General features: G+C 36.2%; 1 protein-coding gene across 1 annotated transcript in view; it reads left to right on the top strand.

Moving 5' to 3' along the window:
* LOC6040056 (F-box only protein 25) overlaps nucleotides 1-8,548 on the top strand; it is a 36,247-nt gene extending 27,699 nt beyond the window's left edge. The window contains exons 3-6 of the mRNA XM_001849475.2: nucleotides 2,887-2,940; nucleotides 3,005-3,428; nucleotides 3,488-3,759; nucleotides 6,639-8,548. Coding sequence (XP_001849527.2) covers nucleotides 2,887-2,940; nucleotides 3,005-3,428; nucleotides 3,488-3,759; nucleotides 6,639-6,849 — 961 coding nt within the window. The 3' untranslated portion in view covers nucleotides 6,850-8,548. The remainder of the gene's footprint in view (nucleotides 1-2,886; nucleotides 2,941-3,004; nucleotides 3,429-3,487; nucleotides 3,760-6,638) is intronic.
* The last annotated feature ends 3,506 nt before the right edge of the window (nucleotides 8,549-12,054 follow it).

Below are 12,054 nucleotides of genomic sequence, written 5' to 3'. Positions count from 1 at the left end.
TTATTTATTAATTATTGTTAATTTCTTTATCTACTTCATAAATTACTATCTTTCTTTTACTATTGATTCTTCAAATAGTATATTTCTTTCACTGTCCATTGTTTTCAATCTTCACCCTCTCCTTCAAACAAATGAGGGTCGAGCACTTACTCAATTTTTGGAATGACCAAAGAATTAACACAAATATTACTATTGTACTTTTGAAAAACTTTTATAAAATGCTTAGGACCAAAAATTGTAACAAAACACCGCGACAAAAGAAATAGCAACATATAAACACGACTCAACACTAGGAAAGATTTCAGGAGAAAACAATAGGGGAGTTTGGGGTAATATGGACAGTGGGGGTAATTTGGACACCCCTTTAAAAATCACGTTTTCTTTGGATGTAAAGTGAAAACAGCAATTTAAGTGATAAGGCTTAGACTAGTAATGGCCTAGAAGTATGGACAAACCAAAAAAGTTGGAATAGGTTAAGTAGTTTTGGTATAATATGTAAAGTTTCCAAAGGCAGGTTGGCACTGCCTTAAGTTCTAATATTTGAGGGTTAGGAAATAAGGTTTTGCAGGGTTATATGACAAAAAAGTGGACAATTCTTGTTTAAGGGGTTGCTTGGACGATGCCTGAGATATGTACGTATAAAAATTGCGCAATTTATCCATTTTTATCATCAAAAATGGCAATTTATGATAGAATATGCTATGGGGGTAATTTGGACATGGCTTGTGGGGTAATTTGGACATACCTGAAAGTCTACCTGTCAGGCAACAAAAAATAACTTTCATGGTTGGATGAGTTTTTAAAGGGATTTAGCTAAATTGTTTTGTGAAAGTTCTAATTGTTCACATTCCTTTTTGATTGTTTTGACATATTAAATCCCTCTATTTAATATGTCAAAACAATCAAGGAATGTGAGCAATGAGAACCTTCACAAAACCCCTATTTTAATTTAGATAAATTTAATCCAATATTCGAATTGATGAAAATCTGATAACTGTACATTTGGCGTTCAACAAGACTCTAATGTTGATTGCTTTTAATTAATTTCTTTAATATTTTTAATTTCTCTGCTGGTTTACAATAATATTTAAATTTGAAGGGCTACAGAATGTAAAATTTAAAAAAATGATATTTCTAGGCTAATAAATTCTATAAAAAGATTGTTTATATAAACAAAAAAGATACCTTAATCACTAAAAACTATACTTGTGCCTAATCCAAAATCAATGTTTAAATCATTTCAGTATTAAGATTAAATTATGTATACTACACTGAACTAGTTGTTATCTTCCTATTGAATTATAGTTCTATCACAAAATCATTATTTAAACCTTTGATGAAATATTGTGAGCAAAACAATACTTCAAAATATAAAGCAATTACAAAACCAGGTTGAAGGATAAAAAACATGCTCAAAAAATCAAATGTTAAACTTATTCTTCAACATATGTCCAAATTACCCCACAAAAGGTGTTCATATTACCCCACAAGGTATGTCCATATTACCCCACAAGGCATGTCCAAATTATCCCATAGGGGTGTTCATATTACCCCCACACAAAAATGTGGGGGTAATTTGGACACCTTTTAATTTTTGCGATAAAAATGGGGTTTTCATCAAAATTTATCGAAATTAATGACATTTTTCCATCAAATATGCTCTCTATTATCCTCTGGTGTCATCCACATTCGTTTAAAATATCCATACAGCCCGTGACAGAGCAATTTCCTTAGGGTGTCCAAATTACCCCACACTCCCCTACACAGTAAAATAAATATTAGTTTTTGCTTTGATTAAAGGTGATAGGCACAATTTAAATGGTTAGGCGCGCTTATACTTACATCAAACCCTACGTAATGTACCACCCCCGGCCGAGTTAAAATGCGTAACCGGAAAAGAAGGTGTGCATGCCTGGCACGAACACTCAAAGCGTGTTCTAGCGTGTTGCTCGTACTGACTCAGAGCAAGGGTGAGATGTAGGTGTAAGGGCAGTGCGTGTTCGTTGGGAACCTGGTGCATAAGATCGGTCAAGGCCCGTTCTTACACTGAAAATTGCGAATTGCGAAATTGCTGAATAATTTTCGAATGGAATGCAGCAGAAATCGTGCCGATTCGATTTGAGGGAAGAAAGTTATAAGCGTTTGACGGATGACGCAGTATTCCAGGGCCTTCGGGCCGGGTTTTTTGGAATGGCACCTCAGTACCTTCGGGTAAGACGTAGTCTACGTCAAAAATCAGCTTTGCTAGCGAACCTTCTTCACCCGCGAAAGAGAGAGGAGTCAAATCACGCAAAAGAAAATTGCTCCCGAAATTCTTCAAGAAAATCAATCTGCTGATGATTGTTTGTGGATTTCCTTATCAGCAAAAAGTGACAGGTAATTTTTCGACGTGTGACGTTACACTTGATGATTTTTTTAGATTCCTTTTACCGATCTTTCGTGCGCGAGAGAGGAGAGCCATGCTCGCTTCGGATTTTTTTTAATGAACGTCTTATGATTTTCTTTTGATGATGATTATTCCATCGCTGTTTGTATGAAATGTCTACTTTTTCCAATAATCACTATTTTTTTTTAAATCATAACTATGCGGCAGATTGTTCTCTATGACTCAAAGTTGCGGGTTTTTGTCCCCTAACACATAATGGGGACCATCTCTAAAAGTATATTTTTACAGATACAGCAGTGGCTTAAAAAAAAAGAAACAGGAAAATTGAAGTTTTCTAAGTCTCACCCAAACAACCCACCATTTTCTAATGGCGATATCTCAGCAACTAATGGTCCAATATTCAATGTTAAAACTTGAAATATTCCGCAAATTTTCCGATCTTTCCGATCCAAGCAAAGTTATCTGCAATTTTCATTATTTTTTCTCTCTCCGCTTTTCAGATGCATCTCCGAGTGCAGCAGTTCCAGTGACACAGAAATCGACAATGAAAACAGGTAAATCCATCCATCCACTTTTAGCCAAACCGCCCAATCTAACAACAATTTCCCCCCCTTCCAGTGACACCGACATCCCGCCGCACTGCCACATCACGCTCAAGTGCACGCGCGAAATTGCCGGCTTTAACGGTCTGGGCGAGGCCGTCCGGCGGCTCGACTTTCGCTCTTCCGTCCGCGACGGGCGCCGCTTCAACTACGTGTGCGCCCTGCTGCGGCTGCTCGTGTCCGGCAAGGGCATCACAAGTCTTCCGGGCGGGGCCCAGCGGCTGCTGCTGCAGATGCTCGAGGAGGTGGCCACGTACGTGAGCGATTCCCAGCAGAACATCAACGTGCTGCGGGGGCTGGTGCAGCAGCTGCGATCGCTCGTCAACCAGGAGAACCAAAAGTGCTGGGGCAAACCGCTCGGAAGTCAGAGCCTGTGGGAGGGCCACGTGCAAACCATCCAGCGGATCCAAAACATTGCTAGTCAGATTCAAATCAGGGAGGTCCGTATCGGGTTTGGTGTTTGTCGAGACAACAGCTCATCTCTCACTCTTTTTTCCAGCCCGGTCCAAACATTCGCCCAAAGCTACACGACCTGCCAGAGGAGTGCGTGCGGGAGATCATCCTCAAGCTGACCGACTACAAGGATCTGGAATCGTCCGCGTCGGCCTGGTCGCTGATGGCGGCGCTCATCTCGGAGCAGCGCGTGTGGCGCGAGCTGTCGCACTACCACTTCACCAAGCAGCAGATCGACGTCATCCTGGACAAGATGTGCCTCCAGGACACGAAGGAGCGCCACCGGAACTGGCAGGCCATCTACCACGCGCTGCGAAAGTGAGTAGATCAGGGGTGACCAAAGTATGGCCCGCGGGCCAAACGTGGCCCGCGAGGTGATTTTTTGTGGCCCGCGGACCCATTTTGAATGATCATGTAAAATGGCCCGTAGACCACTTGTAAAGTGATTTTATACTTTTTTACCATTAATTTAATCTTTTTAATGCTAATTTTTTTGTTAATAAAAAATGACTTATCAATATTTTGATCCCCATTTTAGAACACAAATATTTTGTTCGAACATTTTAAAAATTAAAACAATTTCAAAGGTTTCAATGGGAGTAACTATTAAATACCGTCAAAAAATTTATCAAACATTTTTGCAAGTAATTATAAAACGTTCAAATTTGATTTTGGTAGAAATATGTAACGATTGCATAATTTGAAATTGAAAGTAATAATGATCCTTTCATGAACTGATCCTCAAACTTACTTTGCACTTAGGAACCTTCCTTCTGGATTCGAACTCATTACAGTTAGATAACGAATCTGTTTGACTACCATCTGATTCAGGCAGGCAAAATGTTGAAATCGGAGGATCAAGGCTGTTGCAAATATTTTACAAAGCTTTTTGCCGATAAACCCTTTCCCTCCATTTAAAAAAAATGCTCAAAAAACCAGGAGCAAAATATTTTTTCAAAAAACTTAAAAAAAAAATCAATGGAAATTTAAGTGCAATCAGCTGAAATCAATTAAAAATGCATTCCTCTTTGTTTAGAATTATTTGAGCATGTTTGGGTTTATTAAAAATAATTGAAATTTTAGTGAATTTTGCAATAATAAATGTTTTTTTTAATAAAATGATTTTTTTTCGTCGAATCTTTTTTTTTGTTGAGAATAAAGATTGCAGTTTAACTTTACGGGTGCTTAAAACTTATTCTAATTTTTTTTTCTATGAAATGATGCAATTCTGGCTTGTATTTTCTATTATTTTGAATTAACGAAAATGTTAAAAAATATCAGAAATAAAAAATCAACTTATAGATTTATTTTCCAGTCTTTTAAATCAAAACGTTATTTAATTTTGTTTATACACTCAAACCCCGATGGTTTGACACCAACTGTTGTCAAACGAACGGGGTCACGTTTTAGTTTGACACCCCTTTTACACGGAGTTCACACACACTACCAAACGTTTGTTTTGATAGTGTGCGTGAGCGCCGTGTAAAAAGTGACAGTTCGTCACTTTTTAGTTAGACTTTGACCAACCAACGGGGTACAAACTAAAAAAGTGTCAAACGAAAAAGTGACCAACCACCGGGGGTTGAGTGTAACCTATTTTGTAAATTTGGCCCGCAAGCTCATTCGGGCTTTTAATTTGGCCCGGCCTCCAAAAACTTTGAGCACCCCTGGAGTAGATTTTTTGCGCGTGGTTCGTGCTTTTTCCTAAAATCAAGAAACCAAGCGCCTCCATGGATTCATTCTAAGAAAGGGAGATTTAATGGAGGTGCTTGGTTTAAATACTCAAAATTTGAGCTTTACTTTTTAGCCGGAAATTAAGAGGTAGTTTTTGTAGGTGCTCCGATTTGGATGAAGTTTTCAGCGTTTGTTTGTCTATACATGAGATGAACTCATGCCAAATAAGAGCCCTCCGTGACAAAGGGAAGTGGGGTTAAACGGGCATGGTCATTCTGTGGACCTCAAATTTCGGTCCAAAAATTAAAAATCTTTGAATCTAGATTTTTTTTAAAAGGTCGGATTGTTGAACAACTGAATTCAACGAATAATTTCACAAAAAAATATCATACAATTCATAAAAACGTATCTAAGCCAGAATTTGTTTAGGCCGTTGAAATATTTTTATAATTAAAAAAAAGGTTAAAAAAAACTTCAAAAATTTTAAGAATTAATAATATTTTTTAACTATTGAAAAATTCAAAAATATCAACAAAGTAATTTTTTTTAAAATTTCAGCATTATAAAAATTTCTGAAATCATAAAATTAAAATAAAACAATAATTTTAGGAGTGTCAAAAATTTAAAAAAAAAGTTCAAATTTCAACAAAATTAAATAATTTTAAAATAAAAAAAATACGAAAAAATTATATGAAAATTAAAAAAATTGAAGCTATAAGAAATTCTATAAATGTAAAAAGTTCTATTTTTAAGTATTGAAAACACAAAAATATCAATTGCGAAAAAATTTAAAAATTTCAGAATTTTTTGAAAAATAAAACAAGATTAACAAAATTTCAGAATTTTAGGAATGTTAAAATTTCGAACAATATTTAAAATTTCGGCCTTTAAATAATTTCTAAATTTTATGAAAGTCAAATGTTTCAAAATATAAAAAATCAAATTCAAAAAAAATCAAAAATTTCATTTTTTCAGGAATGTTAAGAATATTACAAATGACAAAATTTCATAAAATATCAAGAATTTTCAGAGTGTTACATTTTTTAAAAATATTTAAAATTTCAAACATTTAAACAGTTTTAGAATTTCAAAAGATCTAAAATTTCGAAAATAAAAAAAAAACAAAAATCTCAAAAAATTAAACGGTTTTAAAATTAAAAAAGACTAATGCCATTGCAAATATTTTTTGATGTTTATGTCTCTCGCCTCTGACTAAAGTTGGGAAAAGTCACTTCGGGCCATTTTGATCTAATAATTGAAGTTTACTAAAAAAGGTTTACAAAACTTAACTAGTGTTAAACCTAGCCAATTACCTTGCTAAACCTTGCATTTTTTTTGTGATTGATGGATTTTTATAAAATTTGTTCAATGATTTACGTCTGTTTATCTGTGTTGAAAGGATTCGGACACGAATCCAGAGAATTATATTACGACGATGCCAACCAAGCAACGATGCCATAGTCCGGGTGCAAAAAAAAAAACAAAACGTGTTTTTAATCAATTTTTTCTCTCCCACTTTCCAGGATGTACGGCGTCCCCGAGGAGCTCCAGTACGCGGAAATTCTCGCCTTCTGCCGGCTGTGCCGGTGCCTGTTTTGGCCCTCGGCTGGCCATCCCTGCATCGTGGACCAGGACCCGGACATTCGGCAGCGCATCCGCGAGGCCGGCAACGCCGAGTCCATCGAGACGCAGCCCGTTCCGCCGGCCCAGTTCCTCAAGTACTTTTCGCTGTAGAAAGGGGGTGGGCGGTGTTGTTGGTTTTTTCAGTGTTCAAGGATTGGGGAGCCGTGGTCAGAGGTTGAAACAAACAATAAGCATTAACAAACAGAGAGCAGCATCACGATTTTATTACGTAGCAACAGCAGCAACAGGATATAATACAGAAGAAAGCATTATATTTTTGAAGCCGTTTCAGGACGCGCGGATATTGCTCTTTACGCAAATCAAACACAAAAACACACAGACATACAGATACAGATTTAACATCGACCTGCTCAGCGCTAATTAGTGAGAGAGAAAGACGTTGCTTTTTGTTCGTGAGCAAACAATCGAATTTTAGTAGCTTCTGATAAGAGAGCGAGTAATATACAGCATGAATCGTGTCAGATTTGAATTTATTACGGCAGAGAAGTGAGAGTTAGAGATCAGATCGTATTTACACTAATCCAGTAGATTACCAATGTATGCAATTGATAGCCAGACTTCTCGTTTTGGATATTTTCGGCGCTGTTGCAATAGGGGAATCTTTTGCGTCTAATCATTTGAGTTGTTCTTAATACATTCACGCGCATAACTCAACCTCTTAGAAACAATAAAGAAATCGTACGTAAAATAAAACAATATTCAAAACCGTTCGAGTATTTGTGATATCTTTTCGATTCGATTCGAGATTGCGTGCAAGTCTTTCCTGCGACAAAGAACCATCGCAGATTGCGTAACTTCTCTAGACTACATTTAAATTTTAATTAAACTGCAACAAAAAACAAAAGCATAATATGTGATAAATGAGCAAACAAGAGAAATCTCTTTAAAACATACACAACAAAAAAGAAGTTCTATTCTGCGAATCGCGCAACGATTTTCAATTGAATCGCGATTCCGGAAGTGTTTTTTTAAAACGCAGAAACATAACTGCTCTTCATTTTGGACGTTCTTTTTTAAACTCTAATCTATTTGTATCTATATGTTATATAGAATTGAACTGAATTATTCTTAATCTAATCACGTCGTCGTCGTCGTAGTAAAAATCAAAACTTGTTATTGAAACTTTTTTTTTCGGAAATCCGTTAGGTTAGTTTTCGAAGCGATTGCATTCAACAAATCAAGTTCCTTTTTACGTAAAAACGAGCCCAGCAAAAAAAAGTAACGGAAATTCAAATAGTCAAATAAGCCCCCAAAACGGAGGTAAAAACAAGCCAATCATCAAATACCAATAGTGTTAAGTTGTGCTCTTGATTTCATAAATTTCACAAAACATCACACCTTCACATAAGCATTGTACCGATAAGTAAGTGTCCAACAGAGAGCACCCAATAAAAAAAAACACACATTCAGACGGGAATCGTTCGTTTTTTCTACGTTATTGTGTAATAGAAGTGGTAGAATTTAAATGAAACAATATCAAACACAGACACACACACACCAATAAAGAATATCCCTAGAACTAGTGAGCCAATCATTATTGCTGCGCTAACCGTCGGTTATTGGTTGGGCAATCCCGAACAGACAGATGAAGAAGAAGAAGAATTCAAACAAACGATGACAGCTAATTTAACATGGTTCAGAAAAGGTTGAAAAGATTGGGACAAGCAAAAAATGTTCGTTGAAACAAGAATGCAAGCTAGAGAGATTAATAAATAGTAATTTACTATGTATTTCGTTTATCAGAAAAATACAATATAAAGATAAATATATTTTAAATATAACATGAAAATTTCTTTGTGTTGTTTAAGTTATCCGAAACTCGACTTCCCTTTTCATCATATTGTTTAATAGGTAGATATATGGAATATTTCGTAAGAACAACAGAATGAAATTATAACCTAATCTCTCCATGACTTTTGCGCTTTTTTATTTTTTTTTAGTTTGTATCAAATTATCACTGTTTTCATGGCGCTCACGCACACTATCAAAATAAACATTTTTAATGAAAAGATCAGAAAATTTCACATAAGTTTCAATTTTTGATTTTTTTGCCCTAAAAAATAATTTAAATTTCAATAGGAATCAATGGGAAAAAATATCAAGTGCAATCAGCTGAAATCAATTAAAAATGCATTCCTCTGCGCTTAAAACTATTTTTTGCAATTCCGCCGTGAAACTACTTACTTTTCCTGTCATTCTTGAACGACGAAATAGCCTACTTTTCTGTACCAAAAATAACAGAATCGAATAGAAACACTTTTCAAAATAAATGCTGAAAAGTTATACTTTTCAGCACTCAAATGGGTGCTGAAAAGTTGAACTTTTCAGCACTTGCTTCGAAAATTAATGCTTTTCAACATTTTTTTTGATTTAAACGATTTATTGACAAAATCCATGAAAATTTGACATAAAATTTCACTCAGTGTGTGTTTTTTGGAATTGCAAAAATGTTGTATGGAACTCGTTGCAAGACTTGATTTTTTCAGCACTCTTCGTATTTATCCCACTCGGTGAACCTCGTTGGATAAATGTACGACTCGTGCTGAAAAAAAAATCTATTTTTGCAACTTGTTGCATAAACTACTATTTTGCAACTTGTTGCATAAACTACTATTTTCACATTTTTTAAGATCATTTTGCTTTGTTATTTTTTACATTTGTTCGCTTTCGAACGTTATTTGCAACGTTTTTTTATCCTCCTGCTAAAATTAAAAAATCAAATTATTCGCTCTACAGCATTGCCTTGGCTTTCTCGATTGCGAGATTCCTACTAGAAACTAGGTGTCTGAAGACTTGATTGTTGAGGCAATTGCAAACCTATTTTTACACCTTAGCTAACTTTCTACCATCGACTTCATCGAGACAGGACCCAGGGAGACGACTCTTACACCTGGACTGGGCTAACGACCCAACCCTCTAGGTTAGACTGGAGCCAACATTTACTTCCCCGTCCGAAGCGGGGCGTGGTCAGACAAATCTCGTCTCAAAATTTGCCACCGGGACCTTCTGGGAAAAAACCCAGGCCGACTGGGTGAGAGGCAACCACGCATACCCCTACACCACGGGTCCCGGCTCAATTCGTGCTATTATATGTAGCAGTACAGTCATCCCTCATATTCGGAACAGTTTACAGAACGGCCAATGTTCAAAAAATCAAGGTAAATCGATAATTGAACATAATGATTCGCTTATACCTTCATTTGAAAGCTTTTTTTGCGATCTTTCGCATGCTGTATCGAGCAACTGTAAATTATAACTTTTATATGAAGTTTTTTTTATGGAAAACTTTGACCCTTGAAATCCTCAAATTCGGAACATTTTTTTCTTGCGGATGTAAACAAATTTTGGTTCTTTCCACGAGTACAAAAAATCAAAAAATCTGCCGCCGAGTTATGAATTTTTGAAAAAAACAGTGATTTTAGGAAAAAATCGAAGTTTTATACAAAAACAAATTTGACATTATTTTTTAAAGCAAAATTGAATTTGCAATCGAAAAGTACTTTACAGATTTTTTGATAAAGGGCTCCATTTTCAAGATATAGCCACCGAAAGTTTGATTTTAGCGAAATATTTGCAGTTTTTAAATTTTTAAAAATAGTGACCATGAGTGACCATTTCTAAAAATATTTTTTTTGAAAAGTTCAGAAAATTTGCTATAAAATTGTCTCTTAGAAGACAAGAAGATTGGACCTCGGGTTCACTATTTCTATCACTATTTTTTCAAAAATTCATAACTCGGCGGCAGATTTTTTGACCATATGTTTCTCCATGGCTCAAAAGTTGCGGATTTTTGTCCCCTAAAACATATCAAAAAATTTCGAAAATAAAAAAAATACGTATTTTGGGAAATTGAGTTTTAGTGAAAAAAAAGTTGATCAAAAAATCTGATTAGTGCGCTGACCACGCGGACGCGCTGTCTTGTTTTTGCATGCTTATTTTAATTTCTTTTGTGTCGCTGTTTGTGTGCTTGGGTGAGTGGTTATTATAATTAAATAATGGCATCATTAGTGCGCTGACCACGCGGACGCGCTGTCTTGTTTTTGCATGCTCATTTTCATTTCTTTTATGTCGCTGTTTGTGTGCTTGGGTGAGTGGTTATTATAACTTATTGGACATCATAAGTGCAGTGCTTCTGGGGACGCGCAGTCCTGTTTTTTCGCGATAATTTTCATCGTAAATGATCGTAAAAATTTATTCCAACTGGCATCGATCGATTTTATGAAGAGTAAAGCGTCATTTATTTACTATTTTTGAAATTTGCTCGCGTTATCTAAATTGAAAATAGTAAAAATATACTGATAAGTCCAGCCCATAGCACTACTGCTCGGCTGGCACGCGTTCGATAAAAAAAAACTTTTTAAATGATCAATTATCTATCTTTCCGCAGCCGGCTGCCTAAGATTTAAAATTTTCAACCGATAAACAAAATGCTCATGGTCACATCACTGCCACTCGTGAATCCTGACCTCATACCCATCTACTTACCCCCTCAAAACTCATGTGATACTTTGTCGGAGATGCAGTCGATTGGGCGGTCTCTATCACTCAAGTATCGGACTAACATTCCCATCCACTTCCCCGTGACCCTACCACTGGTCGTGGCCGGCGCCGGTATTGATCAGCATGATAGGGGCCTTTTAGAAGTTGCGAAGCGAGGAAAGATAGCTCCCACTTATCTTCCACGGCTCGTGGATGTAACTTCTGGAGGTCCTGGTCAATAACGGAGTAGCAACTGCGGGTGGGCACCTATGCTTATGCTTATGCTTAAAAAAAGTTGATCAAAAAATCTGCAATTTTTTTTCCGTGTACCTATTTTTTTCTCAAAAGTCCTCAACAATACCTACAACTTTGCCGAAGACACCAAATTGATCAGAAAATTCACTCAAAAGTTACAGCTGTTTGAATATTTATATACCATTTTTGTATGGACAACAGCCAAAATTGTATAGAGACATGTATGGATGAACCAATCACACAAAATAGCTTATTTGGTCATAGGGAAGGCCCCCACAAAGTTTGAGCCAAATAAAAAAATACAAATAAAATCCATTTCCGGTTTTGGTAGAGGATTGCTCTTGTGTAAAAAATAATTTTCGCAATTCGCAATTCGCAATTTTCAGTGTAAGAACGGGCCTTGACCGATCTTATGCACTAGGTTCCCGACGAACACGCACTGCCTTTACACCTACATCTCACCCTTGCTCTGAGTCAGTACGAGCAACACGATAGAACACGCTTTGAGTGTTCGTGCCAGGCATGCACACCTTCTTTTCCGGTTACGCATTTTAACTCGGC

The sequence above is a fragment of the Culex quinquefasciatus genome, chromosome 2, assembly GCF_015732765.1.
Source record: "Culex quinquefasciatus strain JHB chromosome 2, VPISU_Cqui_1.0_pri_paternal, whole genome shotgun sequence".
In the NCBI taxonomy this organism is placed as follows: domain Eukaryota; kingdom Metazoa; phylum Arthropoda; class Insecta; order Diptera; family Culicidae; genus Culex; species Culex quinquefasciatus.
Note: the sequence above shows the minus strand (reverse complement) of the source record. Positions and strands in the feature narration are given on the sequence as shown.